This window comes from Ceratotherium simum, chromosome 3 (genome assembly GCF_057802395.1).
Source record: "Ceratotherium simum simum isolate JZ-2026a chromosome 3, ASM5780239v1, whole genome shotgun sequence".
Taxonomy (NCBI): Eukaryota; Metazoa; Chordata; class Mammalia; order Perissodactyla; family Rhinocerotidae; genus Ceratotherium; species Ceratotherium simum.
The window spans coordinates 53,247,594-53,264,888 of record NC_141902.1 but is presented as its reverse complement, the minus strand read 5'-3'; the positions used below and the strand labels follow the sequence as shown (position 1 = coordinate 53,264,888).

At 34.8% G+C, this 17,295-nt stretch overlaps 1 protein-coding gene across 1 annotated transcript in view; it reads left to right on the top strand.

Annotated features, from left to right (window-relative positions):
• Window positions 1–17,295, top strand: part of ADAM10 (ADAM metallopeptidase domain 10) — a 130,938-nt gene that overhangs the window by 89,548 nt on the left and 24,095 nt on the right. Inside the window, exons 9-14 of the mRNA XM_004421628.2 lie at window positions 1,121–1,284; window positions 6,175–6,358; window positions 11,772–11,922; window positions 12,737–12,920; window positions 13,644–13,752; window positions 14,227–14,447. Coding sequence (XP_004421685.1) covers window positions 1,121–1,284; window positions 6,175–6,358; window positions 11,772–11,922; window positions 12,737–12,920; window positions 13,644–13,752; window positions 14,227–14,447 — 1,013 coding nt within the window. The remainder of the gene's footprint in view (window positions 1–1,120; window positions 1,285–6,174; window positions 6,359–11,771; window positions 11,923–12,736; window positions 12,921–13,643; window positions 13,753–14,226; window positions 14,448–17,295) is intronic.

Sequence of the window (17,295 nt, the reverse complement as noted above, 5' to 3'; positions counted from 1 at the left end):
ATATAAGTAGAATTATGGGTTTTCTTTTAAAATTTGAAATTATTCTCAAGACATTGGAAAATCATAATTCAATTTTTTGAACTTATTTTGAAAGAATTTTCAAACCTGTTGAAAAGTTGCAAGAATACTGCAGTGAAGTCCTGATAGATTAATCAGTTAACATTTTGCCACAGTTGCTCTCTCCCTTCCTACTGTCTCTCCTTCCTTCCCTCCTCTGCTTTTTTTTTACCCACTTGGCATAATTCTTTTCCCTTTTTTCCCCCAGCTTTATCAAGGTATAATTGACAAATAAAGTTGTAAGATATTTAAGGTGTACAATGTGATGATTTGATATTCCTATACATTGTGAAAGGATTCCCTCCGTTGAGTTAATTAACACATCCATCACCTCACCTGTCTACCTTTTTCTTTTCTTTTTTTGGTGAGAATGTTTAAGTTCTACTATCTTAGCAAATTTCACTTATACAATACAATGTTATCAACAATAGTCATCATATTATACATTAGATCCTCAGACCTTATTCATCTTTTAACTGAAAATTTGTACCCTTTTGCCAATCTTTCCCTGTTCCACCCCCCGCCCCCCAGCCCCTGGCAACCACTACTTTTTTAAAAATATATTGTGTGTTGCCTCACAGGATAGTGAATCATATACTGCTGTGGGTCACTGCTATTATTTGTAGAAGTGACTTTCTCAGAATCTACCTGAGAATATTTTGTTCAACTTTCATTTAAGTAAAGTATAAATTTTGTTTTTAAAAGATGAAAAGGTATAGGCTTTGGCTCAGTGTAAATACTGAGATATTCACATTTAACAGAAACTTAAATATTTGTTTTGCTAAATTAATGGTAGCAAAAATTTGGGGACATTTTATGATGAAGAGGAACATTTTATAACGGCTTTGTACTCAATCCTGAGAATTTCTTTGTGTGTGCCATTAAAACTTGTATTTGAAATGACTTCTTAATCTTGGATCAAAGAAACTTTTGAGTATTTGATATAGGTGGGTACCTATTGTATTTTGGACTCAAAATATAAAATGTTTTAATATAGCATATATTAGAAAGTTATTTTTTGGAAAAATAGGTGCTAATTTAGCCATCTTTTGTTCTGAATTAGGAAGCTCTGGAGGAATATGTGAAAAAAGTAAACTCTATTCAGATGGTAAGAAGAAGTCCTTAAACACTGGAATTATTACTGTTCAGAACTATGGGTCTCATGTACCCCCCAAAGTCTCTCATATTACTTTTGCTCATGAAGTTGGACATAACTTTGGTTCTCCAGTAAGTATTGCCTAATTATTAGATTTCTAAAGTTATTGACCTAACTTTTATGTCAAGTGATTTTTTTTGTTTACAATGAAAACAAGTAATTATGAATGTTTAGCATTTATATATCAGAATACAGTAATATACTTGACCATACCGAAAGGGAGAAAGAATATTTGTGATAAAAATAAGAAAAGTAAGTATAACAATGCCAGCATTCTATGAAGGCAAGATTTTGTCTGTTTCATTCACTTCTATGTCTCCTGGCCCTAGAACAGTGCCTGGTATATGATTCATTCAAATATTTATTGAATGAGAATCACTTTTCGTTGTTTAAAGTACATTTTGAATGTTAGCAAATTGTGCAGTGGTTTTTTTTTTTGCTTGGTCTCTGTTAAAGCATTATTGGAGTCTACTAGATTTGTCTTTCTCTACTGTTGAGTGAGATTGATCTTTTAAAATGTTTAGTATGAAAAATTTTCAACATACAAAGAAGTAGAGAAAAATAGTACAACAAACTTTCATATGCCCATGATCCAAAACAAAGTCTGCAAACTTTTTCTGTCTAGGGCCTGCTAGTATATATTCTAGGCTTTGGGGATAGCATTTGGTCTCTGTTGCATATTTTTCTTTGTTGTTTTTACAATCCTTTAAACATGGAAAAACCATTCTTAGCTTAGGCCATATAAAAACAGGCTGTGGGCTGCAGTTTGCCAACCTCTGTTTCAGATTCAATGATTATCAAGATTTTGCCACATCTCTTTTCTGTATTTTTTTCTTTTTCTTTGTAAGACGTTAGAAGCAAATTCATTCATCCTTACATATTTCAGTATGCATCTCTAAAAAAATAGACATTTTCTTACATAACCACAGTGTGGTTATAATACCTGACAAAATTAACAATTTTTTGGTATCAGTAAATACCCGGTCTATTATGTTGATTTTCAAGTGACCTAAAGATTACACACAGAAATACAAAATACTGAAAAATATTCTGTTTGTGATTTTGGGAAGGCTTATTAAAATAACAGGTTTGGGGAATTTTCATTTAAAAATATATGTAAATTCATTTTATTTGTACCTTATTTTAAAAATGGAAAATTTTATGAGTTTAGAAAAAGATTATATACTTGTAGCTTAAAACCCTCAAATACACTTCTCTAATTTTCCCCCAGTTTGTAAAGTATGTGTCATCTCACTAAATTGCAAGTCTTTACTAAGTTCCAATCAGAAATTGATAGATTGTTATCAATACTCTTGGATAAAGTATTTAAAAATGTGTTTAATCTCTCTACCTCTTGACTGCTTTTGTGATATGTTCTTAAAAGAGTAATTTTAATTTTACAGATGAGCAGAGAACTGTTGTTCATGGTTAATTTGCATTTTCAAGGGAAGTGTCCTCTCTTCTCTCCTTGTGCTCTTGATTCCAACCCTTACCAGGGGAATTGTAGTACCCTTCCAACTACTCTTCTGTCCTTTAGTCTAGGGCCTCTCAAATTTTAATGTGCATACAAATTACTGAACATCTTAAAATACAGATTCTGCTTCAGTGGGTCTTTGGTTGGGCCCAGGTTTCTGCATTTCTAAGACACTCCCAGGTGATGCTGCTGCTGGTCTGCAGACCACACTTGGAGTGGGGAAATCTAGTATATTGTCTTTTCACTTCCCATCTCATCTGTTTCCTACTCAATTGCCAGAAAGGTGTTTTTACTACATTAATAATATATTGCTTATTGTTTAATAGATAAATTGGTTCACACCCTTTGCCTACCTTGCTGTCTTTTCCTGTCATACCAGACTACTTTTAATGATGCTGCCATGTTCAGTCACACCCCATACTTTGTGCATGTTGTTCACACTACCATACATGTATGTATAGTAGGTGCTTAGTAAATATTTATTAAGTAATTTGATAGAAGGATCAGCCAGAACCGTAAACTCCTGAGCCTGTCTCCCTTGACATCCTTATCTGAAATCTGTCTTTAGCTCTTGTGTTATACATCTGTACTATGTCCCTGTTACTTTCTCTCTGAGTGATTCACACTATTCCTTATATTTATCTTATCTCAAATATTTATTGCACACCTATTGTTAACCACTTTATAAGCTTTGTTGTGGGAAGCTGTAATCATAAATAAGACATTTCTGTCTCTCAATGTGGAAATTCTAATATACCCACTCTTACCAGATTAATATTTGGTATAGTTTTGATTGTTCTGATCATGTCACTTCTGTTTACAACCTTATTTCTAGTACCTGCTGATATTACCGATACAGTTTCCTTATCTTAGCATTTAGGGTTTTTCATAAATTGGGTCCAAGTATATTTCCAGTGTTATCTCCCCTCTCCTGTCAAATTAAGTACTTTCTAGTCCTTTAAAAACTTTCCATGTGCCAAGAAGTCAATTCCTTCCCAACTCTGCCTATTGAAATCTTGATCGTGTTGTTATAGAATGTAAATTAATATGACCCTTTGACAGGCAGTTTGGCATTGTATCAGGACCCTTAAAATGTCTGACCTTTTAACTCAGTAACTCTACCTCTGGGAATCCAACTAAAAGAAATAAATACAGAATCTGTTGAAGATTTATGTACATTTCAAGATATCCATTGCAGTTTTATTTGTAATAGCAAAAAATTTTAAATAGCCTAAATGGCCCCACAATAGGAGAGTATCACAGAATACTCCGCAGTCATTTAAAAATCAGGTTTTTCAGTGCTCACCCTATACTGTTAAGCTGAAAGAAACCATGTATATAACTGTACACGTGGTATAGTCCAAATTTTTATTAAAATACGATATAACTAGATACAAGTCAGGTAGGAAATAGACGTATATGTTAATAGTAGTTATTATGGGTGTTAGATTATGATTGAATTTTTAGCCATTTTTTTTCTAAATTTTCTAGAAGAGTATGTATTGTTTTTATAGTCAGAAAGGAGTTTTTCTTGTCAAACTAAGTTAGTTTCTTTGTGAAACCATTCTCTTTATTTGAACTCTGACAGCACTTTTTGGGGTGCAGTAAAGATGACCTTTCTATTCTATTTTATGTTTTATTTGTGTGCTCGTTTTATTCCCTTTTGTGAGGATGATAAGTAGCTGGCATGCTTGTTTATAACCTGTTCCTCCTTCCATGGTCATTTGTGGTGATCCATTACAATATGCGCTGGGCTAGTAAAATAATAATTTCTTAGTAATATCTGTCATGGATTTATGGGGCAGAGAGTCAGACTAGGCAGGGATATCAAAATTTGCTATCCCTTTTAAAAAGAATGTAAGTCCTTTGAGGGCTAGGGACAGTGCTTTAACTCATCTTTATATTTTTATATTGTATTTTAGTTCCTCCTTGTATAGTATTGGACACACACTAATACTTATTGAATTGAAAGGTGCTAAGATATTCTGTGATGACATCAAGAGTTATACAGTATTGGGATTTTTTTTTTTCTGTTTCTGAAATTCTAATGCTGAGAATAATTCTAGTGTCATACATTATCAGGAACCAAATTGAATTCTATAGAGTGAAAACATGAAGCAAGAAAATATTGGAGAATAGTAAAGAGTTGTTAAATGCTGATTCTAGGTTCAGGAGAAAGGCAAGATGTATCTGGAAGAATAAAAATAAAAGTATCACATTTTTAATAGTTGTTTCAGATTGGGGAGAAGAAAATGAAGGTAACTTAGATGGGTTTTGAGAAGAAATGGAATGCCCAGGGCGTTCCTTTTCTTTCTGGAGGGTAGCATTGTTGAGTATTCAAAACAATAATTTAATTAAATAGAACTATTGCTCTAGGACCAGTGTTTTTCACCCTTTCTGACAAGTTCTGAATTGTTGTTTGAGGAGTATTGTGAAGTTTGTTTTTAAATGCATATCCCCTGACGGTGGGGGTGCTCCTCTGATCTGGTAGTGTTCTATTTCTTGATTTTGGTGCTGGTCACAGGAGTGTATTTACTTTGAGAAAATTCATGGAGCTATGGTTTGGTACTTTTCTGTATGTATCTGATAATTCAGTAATATTTACCAACATCAAAAACTATTTCTGTGCATATGTACTTGTATGTCTCCTGTTTTATTCTGCAGAGCAATGTTGTGGTTTTACCTCTTGGCTTTTCTTAATTTTCATTTAAAAATAGATCATTGTGTTTCTATCCCTCATCAGCATTTACCTATCTGTCTTTTTTTTTTTTTGAGGAAGATCAGCCCTGTGCTAACATCTGCCAATCCTCCTCTTTTTTTTGCTGAGGAAGACTGGCCCTGGGCTAACATCTGTGCCCATCTTCCTCCACTTTATATGGGATGCCGCCACAGCGTGGCTTGCCAAGCAGTGCGTCGGTGTGCGCCCAGGATGCGAACCAGCGAACCCCGGGCCACTGCAGTGGAGAGCGCGCACTTAACTGCTTGCCTGGGCGGGCCCCTACCTATCTGTCTTATGTACTAGTTAATAAGTCAACTCTCTCAGATGCCTATCATGTATTTACTTAGCCCCATGCCGTTCTCTTTTGTTTCTTGTCTTTTCCCACCTCTGTCTTCTCTGAACTAGCCATAACGTGTAATTTAGCATGTATTTTAAAGAATATTTAGTAGTTTTTAAGTAGTTTATATTCTTGTTACTAGTTTTAAAAGTAGGTGAGCTTATGACAGTTTGTCCTCCATTCTACTCCCTACTTACAAAGCTATAAATTGTTGTGGTTAGACCTTCACTGGTTTTTCCTTCCCTTCTAAGACAGTGGCCCCTAAAAGAGCAAATTGTTTTCCTTCTCACATCTAAAACAATTGTAAGATCTTTTCTAAAGGAGAGTCCACAAGCTTCCATTGTTGTTCTGATGAGAAATTACATTTAATCAGATGACCTGAAAACCTTATTTTACTTCCTGTTTATGTAACTCTGTATTCTGTTTGACAGCATGATTCTGGAACAGAGTGCACTCCGGGAGAATCTAAGAATTTAGGACAAAAAGAAAATGGCAATTACATCATGTATGCAAGAGCAACATCTGGGGACAAACTTAACAACAACAAGTTCTCCCTCTGTAGTATTAGAAATATAAGCCAAGTGCTTGAGAAGAAGAGAAACAACTGTTTTGTTGGTATGTATATTTTCCAAACATTGTATTATGAATATTTTCAAACTTGAAAGAATTATGTAGTAAACACCTATGTACCCACCACTTGTACTTTATAATTGTTAATACTTTGCTGTATTTGCTTTATCACGCATTTATCAATCTATCCATCCCTCAGTCCATATTTTTTTGTTACATTTTAAAGTGGATTGTAGATATCAGTATACTTCACCCCTAAACTCTTTAGCCTACATATCATTAACTAGAGTTCAATATTGTTTGTGGTTCTTTTTTTTTTGGCGAGGAAGATTGGCTCTGAGCTAACGTCCATTGCCAATCCTCTTTTTGCTTGAGGAAGATTGTCCCTTAACTAACATCTGTGCCCATCTTCCTCTGTTTTCTATATGGAATGTCACTACAGCATGGCTTGGAGTGGTGCGTAGGTCCGTGCCCAGGATTCCGAACCTGCGAACCCTGGGCTGCCGAAGTGGAGCATGCAAATTTAACCACTACACCACTGCGCTGGCCCCCTTTTTTTGTTTTTTTACATAAGTGAAATGCACAGATCTTAAGTCCACCATTTGATGAGCTTTGACAAATGCATTTACCAGTATAACCTAGCACTTGTCAAAATATAAAACATTTCTATTATTCTAGAAAGTTCTTTCATTTCCCTTCCCAATCAGTCTCTGTCCCCAGCACACCCTGAGAGGCAACCACTATTCTGATTTATTTCACCACAAATAAATTTTGCTTGTTTTACTTCATATAAATGGAGTCATATAGTTTGTATGTACCCTTTTGTGGAAGATTGCTTTCACTCAGCATAATATTTTGAGATTCATCATTAATATTTTGTTCCATTTTATTGCTGAATAGTATTGAATTGTATGAATATATCACAGTTTGCTCATCCACTCTCCTGTTGATGAACACGTGGTCTTTTCACGTTTGGGCTAATATGAACAAAGCTGCTATGAAATTCTTTTTTTTTCTTATTATGGTAAGATACATATAACATAAAATTTGTATTTAAACTAATTTTAAGTGTACAATTAGGGGCATTGAGTACATTCACAGTGTTGTGCAACCATTACCACTATCCATTTCTAAACTTTCTTCATCACTCCAAATAGAAATTCTGTAACCAATAAGCGATAATTCCTGCTCCCCTCACTCCCCAGCCCCTGGTAACCTCTAATTTATTTTCTGTCTCTATGAATTTGCCTATCCTGGGTCCCTCATATAAGTGGAATCATACAATATTTGTCCTTTTGTGTCTGGCTTATTTCACTTAATATTTTCAAGATTCCTCCAAGTTATAGCGTGTATCAGAATGTCATTCTTGGGCCGGCCCCGTGGCTTAGTGGTTAAGTGCGCGTGCTCTGCTGCTGGCGACCCAGGTTCGGATTCCGGGCGTGCACCGATGCACCACTTGTCTGGCCATGCTGAGGCCGCGTCCCACATACAGCAACTAGAAGGATGTGCAGCTATGACATACAACTATCTACTGGGGCTTTGGGGGGGAAAAAAAAATTTAAAGAATGTCATTCTTTTTTATGACCAGATAATATTCCATTGTATGAATAGACCGCATTTTATTTATCTATTCATCTGTTATGCCTCTCTTGTGGCATTTTGTGTGTTGTAAATATTTTACCTTGTATTATGTTTTTTTGGGGTCCTTGTCCTATTTCACAAGATTATAAGTTACTTGAGGACAAGCACCACGGCCTGCTCATCTTGCGCATAAAGAACACTCAAAGATGGGTTAAGCATATGACTGCACAGGAGAAAGAATTGAGGAAGATTTCCAGATAAGCATAGCCTTTTGGGTTTTTTTAGCTGGATTTTTTTTAATTGAGATATAATTGATATAACGTTATGGCCCTTTGTTTTTAATTGAAATTTTTATAGAGATAATTTAGATTCACGTGAAGTTGTAAGAAATAATGGAGATTCCATGTACCCTTCACCCATTTCCCCCTAATGGTAAATCTTGCAAAATTTGTATGGTACGATATCACACCCAGGATATTGACGTTGATACAATCCACAGATCTTATTGCAATTTTCCCAGTTTTTCTTGTTCTCATTTCTCTGTGTGTGTTTAGTTCTATACACTTTTATCACATGTGTATGTTTATGTATCCACCACCACAGTCAAGATACAGAACATTTCCATCATCACAAGAAACCCTCAGTGTTGCCCTTTTATAACTACATCCACCTGCCTCTTGCTGTCCTCTCACCTGCCCCACTAAACCGTTCTCCATTTCTAAAATTTTGTCACTTCAAAAATGTTATGTAAATGGAATCATACAATATGTAACCTTTTGGGATTGGCTTTTTTCACTCAGCATAATTCCCTGGAGATTCATCCAAATTGTTGCCTATATTTATAGTTTGTTCCTTTTTACTGCTGAGTAGTATCCCATGGTATATATGTACCACAGTTTAACCATTCACTTGTTAAAGGACATCTGGGGTATTTTTAGCTTTTGGCTATTATGAATAAAGCAGCTATAAACATTCATGTACAGGTTTTTTATGTGAACATAAGTTTTTATTTCTCTGGGATGAATGCCCCCAAGTCCAATTGCTGGATCATATAGTAATTAATTATGTTTTTTTTCTTTGTGAGGAGATCAGCCCTGTGCTAATATCTGCCAGTTTTCCTCTTTTTTTTGCTGAGGAAGACTGGCCCTGGGCTAACATCCATGCCCATCTTCCTCCACTTTATATGGGATGCTGCCACAGCATGGCTTGCCAAGCAGTGCGTTGGTACGTGCCCGGGATCTGAACCAGCAAACCCTGGGCCGCAGCAGCGGAGCACGCACTTAACCACTTGCGCCACCGGGCCGGCCCCTAATTATGTTTTATATTTATATGAAACTGCCAAACAGTTTTCCAGAGTGGCTGTACTATGTTATATTCCCACCAGCAGTGTATGAGTGATCTAATTTCTCTGCATCCTTGCCAGCTTTTGGTATTTTTGTTATTTTTGTTTTATCCTTTCTGATAGATGTTTAGTGATATTGTGATTTTAATTTGTATTTTTCTGATGACTAATGATGTTGAACATCTTTTCATTTGCTTATTTGCCATCTGTGTATCTTCTTTGGTGAAATTTCTGTGTTTCTTGGTCGTTTTTAATTGGATTTTTTTTTTCTGTTGAGTTTTAAGAGTTCTTTATATAGTCTAGATACTAGTCACTTGTTGGATATATGTTCTCCCACTCTGTAGCTTATCTTTTCATCCTTCACAGAGTCTTTCCCAGAGCAAAAGTTAAATTTTGATGAGGTCCAAATTATTAATTTTTACTTTGATTTATTGGCGTTTTCTTTTAAAGCCGCCTTTTTCTTTTAAAAGGCAAATTAAAATTACATTGATGTTATCATTTTTGTTATTGTTATTATCAGTGGTAGTTTTTCTAAAGTTTCTTAACATAGAACTGCTAAATAGATTCTTCATTTGTACATAGAGTTTTCACGATAAACTTTCTGATTGAGGTTGACTTTTAAAAATGAGCATATTGCTTTGTAGATATCATGGGAAGGGTATTTATTTCTTAAGTTATAATGAAATATGTACCTATTATAACTTTTGCATTTAAACAGCACTTTTTCTGTGTGTTGAAGCTGTTAGCAAATAGCTGATTTGAAGTAATGTTTCTGTATGAAATGAAAATTAATATGTAGTAAATATTGCATCAAAGGTTTTTTGCCTTTATCATTTTTCCTTTTTTCCTAAATTACATGTCACATGAATTATAAAATGATTATTACTAGACTTTAGAAAAATCATTATTATTTACTTAGTATATATGTACATGTACATGCTTCTAGTTTTAGAGAGCAAAAGAGATGGTATAAAATGAAAGAGAGGGATGGGAGCTTCAGTTACCTCTAAGATTTCTTTTAATATTTGATATGGTTAAGTATAAAAATGATCTTTCTGAATATTTAGCTAATCTTTCTAGAATATTTTTGATTCAGATGTGCTTCATGTTGGGTTCCTGTGCTTGAGATGTATTCCCTTCTGTTTACTCAGTTCTCAGTTTGAAGCCTGTACTACAGCTATTTTCCTCATTGATTTGGTGTAGCAGAAAGAAAAGAGCACCAGATTTTAGATCTAGGAGACCTAGGTTTTGTCTGTATATTGCCCATACTGGGGCAAATGGTTTCTAGCAAGTCATAAACTCTCTGGAAGTTAGTTTTCTTTTCTATAAAATGAAGGCATTTGATTCTTATCATTTCCCTGCAGATGCTAAAGTTCTGTAATTTTGTGATCTTAAAAAGAGTAGCATTACTGTTTTAATTTTAAACTCCATTGGCAAAAATCAAAGAACTTTAAAAGAGAGCCCCAAATCTTTTCTAAAATTATTCACTATGCTTAGACCAGACACTCTAACCTTAGTGAACTAAGATTTGACCCAATACTGTTAGGCTTTGTGGGACTACAAAAGATATAAATAATACATGGTTCTTCCCTTGAGGAGCTTGGTCTAGCTGAAGAGCAAAATTAATGTATATTTAAAAAAAATTACTTACTGACTAGGATACATAAGCCAAATAGAATGTGGGAAATTCCATAGGGAAAAATGACCCAATTTCTTTAACAAATAAGTAGTGTAAAAATAAAATTAGAGGAGGGAATCTATTATGTATTAAAAGAACTTAAGACACACATCAACCAAAAGCGACCATGGGAAGAGGGGTTGGGGAACCTTGTGTTGGACTCACTTCAGATAAACCAATTGTGAAGAGATAGTTAAGGAGAATTGAACATGGATTGGCTATTAAGCATATTGTTAATTTTTTTTAGGTGTGATGATAGTATTATGGTTAGATTTAAAAAAGAAAAAAGTCCTTATCGCTTAGATTCATCCTGGAGTATTTACAAAAACAAATGAATATGTTCAGTGGAGTTGTTCACAGCATGTGGTTGATAGTTGTTAAAGCTAAGTGATTGGTGCATGGGAGTTCATTGTACTTATTCTTTTACTACTTCTATGTATGTTTGAAATTCCCTGTCTAACAAAAAAATTTTAATTTTTTTCTGGTTGATGAAGCACTAACTTAATTTCTATATGTGTAATATAAATATGCAATCATTGTTCAATAAAGCTCAGTGTGGCATGGCCTAAATAGAATATTACCAGTTCTAGAAGGGACCTTAGAAGGGACCATCAGGTCAAATCCCCTCACTATACAGAGTAAGAAATTGAGGCCCCCCAAAAGGAAAGTGATTTGCCCAAGCCCACATTGCTAGTTACTGACTGAGCTAGAATTAGGTCTCCTAATTTCCAGATTCTTAGTTTGTTCTACTTTTCATATTCATCAAAATTTTCCTTTCTCCCTTTGTTATGAGGCTCATTTTAAATAAAATGAAAGTGTGCGTACAAGGCTTACTTTGTCTTGTTCATTTCCTTCAGAATCTGGCCAACCTATTTGCGGCAATGGAATGGTAGAGCAAGGTGAAGAATGTGATTGTGGCTATAGCGACCAGTGTAAAGATGAGTGCTGCTATGATGCAAACCAGCCAGAGGGGAAAAAGTGCAAGCTGAAGCCTGGAAAACAGTGCAGGTGCCTTGCTAATTTCAGTAATGTGAATGTTCCATAAAGTCACCTGAAGGCAGTTATGACAAATTTAAAACTGAGATTAAGAGATGCGGATGGTTTTGAAATTTTGACTTTGTTGTTGTTTGGTTTTATTTATTTTTCTGGAGTAGGATTGGTTAGTGCACTGTTGTTGGCAGAGTGAACTAGTTGTAATTGTAATTTATGTGGTGGGTGTTAAAAAAGGATGCTCAATAAAATACATATTATTTGGTTCCTAGCTTTAAAAATGTGACTACCATCCATATTTTTAGATTCTTAACGTTAAATATTTATGTAATATGGATTCCAAACTCTTATAACTTAGTGTCATATAATTATTTCACTTGTCAAATTACTTCAGTAGTGATAGATATAAGCAATAGAATATTGTTTGTGTAGTACTTTTTAAATGGCTGGCCTGTGTATCCTAGTTTGATTTTAACATATAGATGTGAGAAAAATTGATAAATTGACTAATGTATGATGTAACTATGAAAAACACTGATAACTTGTCTAATATTAAATCTATTTTCCATTATAGCCTTTCACTAAAGGCAAATAGAATAAGAATGCTGAATGTAGTATGCCTTGATTATAAAAATAAGACGCTTAATCACTTTCTACACTTACTGGAATGCGGCTGAAATTTAGTATCCTCTTATTCCAATATATGAAGTTGTATACCAGTAACATACTTACTATTGAAAAGATGAGGTTTATGATTTAAAAATTAGGACCATATCTATGTATATAGGGAATAGTCTAGTGATTTTCTTTAATCACTTAATGTTTCTTCTAGTCCAAGTCAAGGTCCTTGTTGTACAGCACAGTGTGCATTCAAGTCAAAAACTGAGAAATGTCGGGATGATTCAGACTGTGCAAAAGAAGGAATGTGTAATGGCATCACAGCTCTCTGCCCAGCATCTGACCCTAAACAGAACTTTACAGACTGTAATAGGCATACACAAGTGTGCATTAATGGGGTAAGCATTTGATTTATGTTTTTTATTTAATTTTATAAAACCTGCTTTTTCAGAATAATTATTTGTTGACAATTAAAGCTGCATAGTTGAAGTAATTAATCTCGGTCCCTGTTTCAATAATATCCCTATTTATTTCCCACAAAGCCATGAATATATTGTGTAGCATAAGTGCCTGATGGCATTCAATTAGTTCCTGACATGTCTTTCATCTTCCCACTGCATGTGTTTGATGTTCTCTAGAGAAAAAGTTATACAACTAGGCATGTGACTTTGTACTGCTTTTAAGTTTTATACATTAATATTTTTACAGCCTAAATAAAAGAACTCTTCTGGTCATTTTCTCTGAATGTGAAGCCTTTAAAACTTTCTTGGCTAAATAATCACTTTCCTCTACATGAGGAAAATTTCATTTTTCTCTTTGTATAAAAGAGCCATAATAACCAACATAAAATTGATGCTCCTCTAATCTTTCTTTGTTTTTGTTTTGTTTAGATTTTTTTAAGTTGCCATTTCTTTAAAAGATGTACTATCTTATTTGTACTTACTCTTTTTCAAATGTGTTTATATGATCCATTTCTGATACTAATCTATGCTCTTTTTTTTCCCACTTGTATTTCTACTTATTTATTTGGCATTGGAGGCTTATACCTGTCTGTCTATTACTGTGAATGAGGGGTTTGACTTTATAGGGATTAAGTAATTGGTCTTCGATTTTTCTTTCAGCAATGTGCAGGTTCTATCTGTGAGAAATATGGCTTGGAGGAGTGTACCTGTGCCAGTTCTGAAAGCAAAGATGATAAGGAATTATGCCATGTCTGCTGTATGAAGAAGAGTAAGGCTTTTAAAACACAAGAGTATAAAATCTGTTTCAAAACCTTATTTTCTCCTAAATTTTAAGTGTTAAACTTTGATACACACTTTGGACAGATAATTTCCAGCTAAACCAATCCTCTTGAGAAATTTTTTAATGTAGCATAGCCTTGTGTTTCTAGGATTACAGTCCCTACAGTGTTTTTAAAATGATACACTAGACAAAAACTTGCTAGTTTTACAGCAATAATTAATATAAACACTATTAGAAGGTTTTAAAACCGTTGTAGGCACTAAGTCAGGAGTTGCTGGTTGTTTGTTTATATTGTAACATTTAAGGTGAATTACCAATGGTGTTATCCAGCCTAACTAATGAAAATCTATATAAAATGTCATGGTAATGATTTTAGGCAGTTTCTTCCTTTCCCTTCCTCTCTCCCCAACTAGCCCGATAGGAAATCTGATCTTCAACTTATATTTGGCACTTATTTTCCAGTGGATCCATCAACTTGTGCCAGTACAGGGTCTGTGCAGTGGAGCAAGCATTTCGGTGGTCGAACCATCACCCTGCAACCTGGATCTCCTTGCAATGATTTTAGAGGCTACTGTGATGTTTTCATGCGGTGCAGATTAGTAGATGCTGATGGTCCTCTAGCTAGGCTTAAAAAAGCAATTTTTAGTCCAGAGCTCTATGAAAACATTGCTGAATGGATTGTGGTAAGTATAGTTCTTATTTATAAAGAAACCTTATCTTAAAATGGTTTGATCATAATTTTGCTTGGCCAGCGGTCACCAATGTTATGAGAAAATCACTTCTTTTCTGTTCCTACTGGAGTTACTTTATCTGAAGAATGATTTTTAAAGTTCAAATATCCCTGGGGATTATTTTCTTCTGAAGTGATTGGAATCTCCACATGTGTTTCGTGTATAGATTGGTTAGTAGGTGATGGGAGTCATTCTGTTTTACTCTGCTCCCTGGTTCATGTTCTGGGAGGGTTGCTTCCTCCTTTGATCCATGTGATTACAGCGTTTTCGTGAGACTTTTTCCTCAAGTTGTTTGGAAAGCCCTGCTTGCTTTTTATACTCTCCCTTGTCTCAGTGTAACAGTCAGCTGCAGGTTCTACTTTGCTGAACAGGAGAGATGAAAGAGAAATTGGTGATTTTCTTAAGGTTTTTTCTGATGTTTCAGTGTAATTTCTGGGTCTTCAACTTGTCCATGGTAGAAAATGTTGAACACGCTGAGATCAGATACAGAGCTTTTTGTTGGTTTGTTAATGATTATGTATGTTCATCCAACATAAATCCACTGAACTATATTATTTTTAAGTCCACATTTCTCCAAGTTGTACAGATGTTGAATTACTTGAAATTATCTTGAAAGATTGCTGAGATTGACTATCTCAAGTCACTTAAATATTCATGTTTCTAAGTGATTACATTAAAAAATCAGTAGGAAGCTTGCAAGTGACGTATTTGAGAATGTGCTATACCTGAACTGAACAAGTTTGCTTTGGAAATTGTCTTAGAGCTCAGCTCCTCCGCTCCCCACTTCCCAAATTATTTCTTACATTTTTTGTGTGTGTTTAGGACTGAGGATGCCTTATTAAGAGCACAAAAAAAGGTTGTCTGTGTGGTTGTCAGCCCTTTTTGGTACTCTTGTAATAACATTCTACAATAAAAATTTTGGAATTATCTCCAGCATTAAAATGGTGCTTACTATACATAGGAAGAATAATACTTTGTATGTTAGAATATGTGATTTTTAGATATGTAATAACTATGTAGTTGGAGGATTGTTGAAATTGAATTTAGGAGACCTAGATTTTAAACCAAATAATTGGGCAATTGATTTAGCTTAGCTCTCCTTAAAACATGGTATGTTACTCATTTTTATACTCCTGTGCAGGGTGCATAATAGTTGTTCAATAAATATCTGTTAAGCCAAAGGTGCCTTCTGGCACTATGGTGAAATGGACAGAGTACCGGCTTGGGAATTACGCAAGGATTCATCCTTCTGGCATTTGTCAATTCTTTGACTTTGAGTAGCTGACCTTTCTTGGCCCTTTTTTTCCCCTGTTTTCAACTCAGTTCCAGTTCTTTTTTCTGATTATCTCTAATAAGAGTAAGTTGAGGGGCCGGCCTGGGGGCATAGTGGTTAAGTTCGGGTGGTCCACTTCAGCGGCCCAGGGTTCACAGGTTAGGATGTCAGGCGTGGACATACGCACCACTCATCCAGCCATGCTGTGGCAGTGTCCTGTATATAAAATGGAGTAAGATGGGTACAGATGTTAGCTCAGAGCTCATCTTCCTCAGCAAAAAGAGGAGGATTGACAGTGGATGTTAGCTCAGAGCCAGTCTTCCTCACAAAAAAAAAAAAAAGGATTAAGTTGAACTCTGGTATACTTGTCTACTGTAGAGGACCATGTGTTCAAAAAGAAATCTGATAATGGGGATCTACCAAGTATATGTTGTGCCAGATATTTTAAGTTTTCTAGATAGTAAATCATATCTTCTAAAAATAATAGTTTTACTTTTCTCCATTATTTCTATTTTTGACTCATTTTATTTAGAATTTCAAAAGCTCATTTATTCCTATTTTAAAAATATTTAATAGAAACGATTTTTTTATTTAAAGTATCTTTAAAATCTTTTTCATATTTTAGATTTGAGGAGTTAGTGAAGTGCTTTTTAAAAAGAATTAGCAATATGAAGTCTTTTCCTGTACTCTGGAACTGATTAATCAGGCAATTTTAGGTTTTTATACAAGTTTGCCCTAAGTGAATGTAGAATGCTTTTATTTTATACCATCATTGATATTCACATGCCACTTTTTTGAATAGCAAGGTTCATAATCCTTGAAGAGTACCACCAAGCTGTTGCTGTGTTTGTGGGCATTAACTGAGTCGAACAATAAGATAACAGACATCCAATTCCTTATAAATTGTCTCATTTGTGTTACCTGCAGAGTTCACTTTCTAGCAGAGTTTATTTTGTTACATTAATAGCTCTTGCTTTTGTCTTTCATCATGTCAGGAAAGTGTCCTTCTAGTTAGTAATATAGGTTATTAGGATGCTCTGGTGTAAGAAGCTACAAAAGGGGTGAGGGGTTGGTTTCACTGACTTTTCTCTCCAGTGGGGCCTGGTGGCTTTGTCTCCTTTCTGTACTATACTGTGGTCTCCTTCTCCTAATGTAGGGTAGAGTAGGAAGAACCTTAACCGTTTAATCCTTCAAAGTGTGAGTTACTGCCTGCTGCTTCTATGGTACCATAGAAATGATATGATAAAAAGTTACTTTCTTTCCTGAGAAGTTGTTTTTGACGACAATGTTTTGAATGTATTTTTCAAAAATACATTCTGTATTTGCTAAGTGCCTACTGTGTGTCTGGCCAGGAGATAATGATAAACATGCTTTGGATTTATCAAGGAGTCGTCTAGTTCTTGAAAAGTTTGAGAGCGTTCACCAGTAAATCTGTTGAGACTCTTTATCATTATCTCCTTTTCTTTAAATGGGAGTGGAGGGCATTGATAATTCTTTTTCAGTTTCTTCCATAGTTATTGATATGTT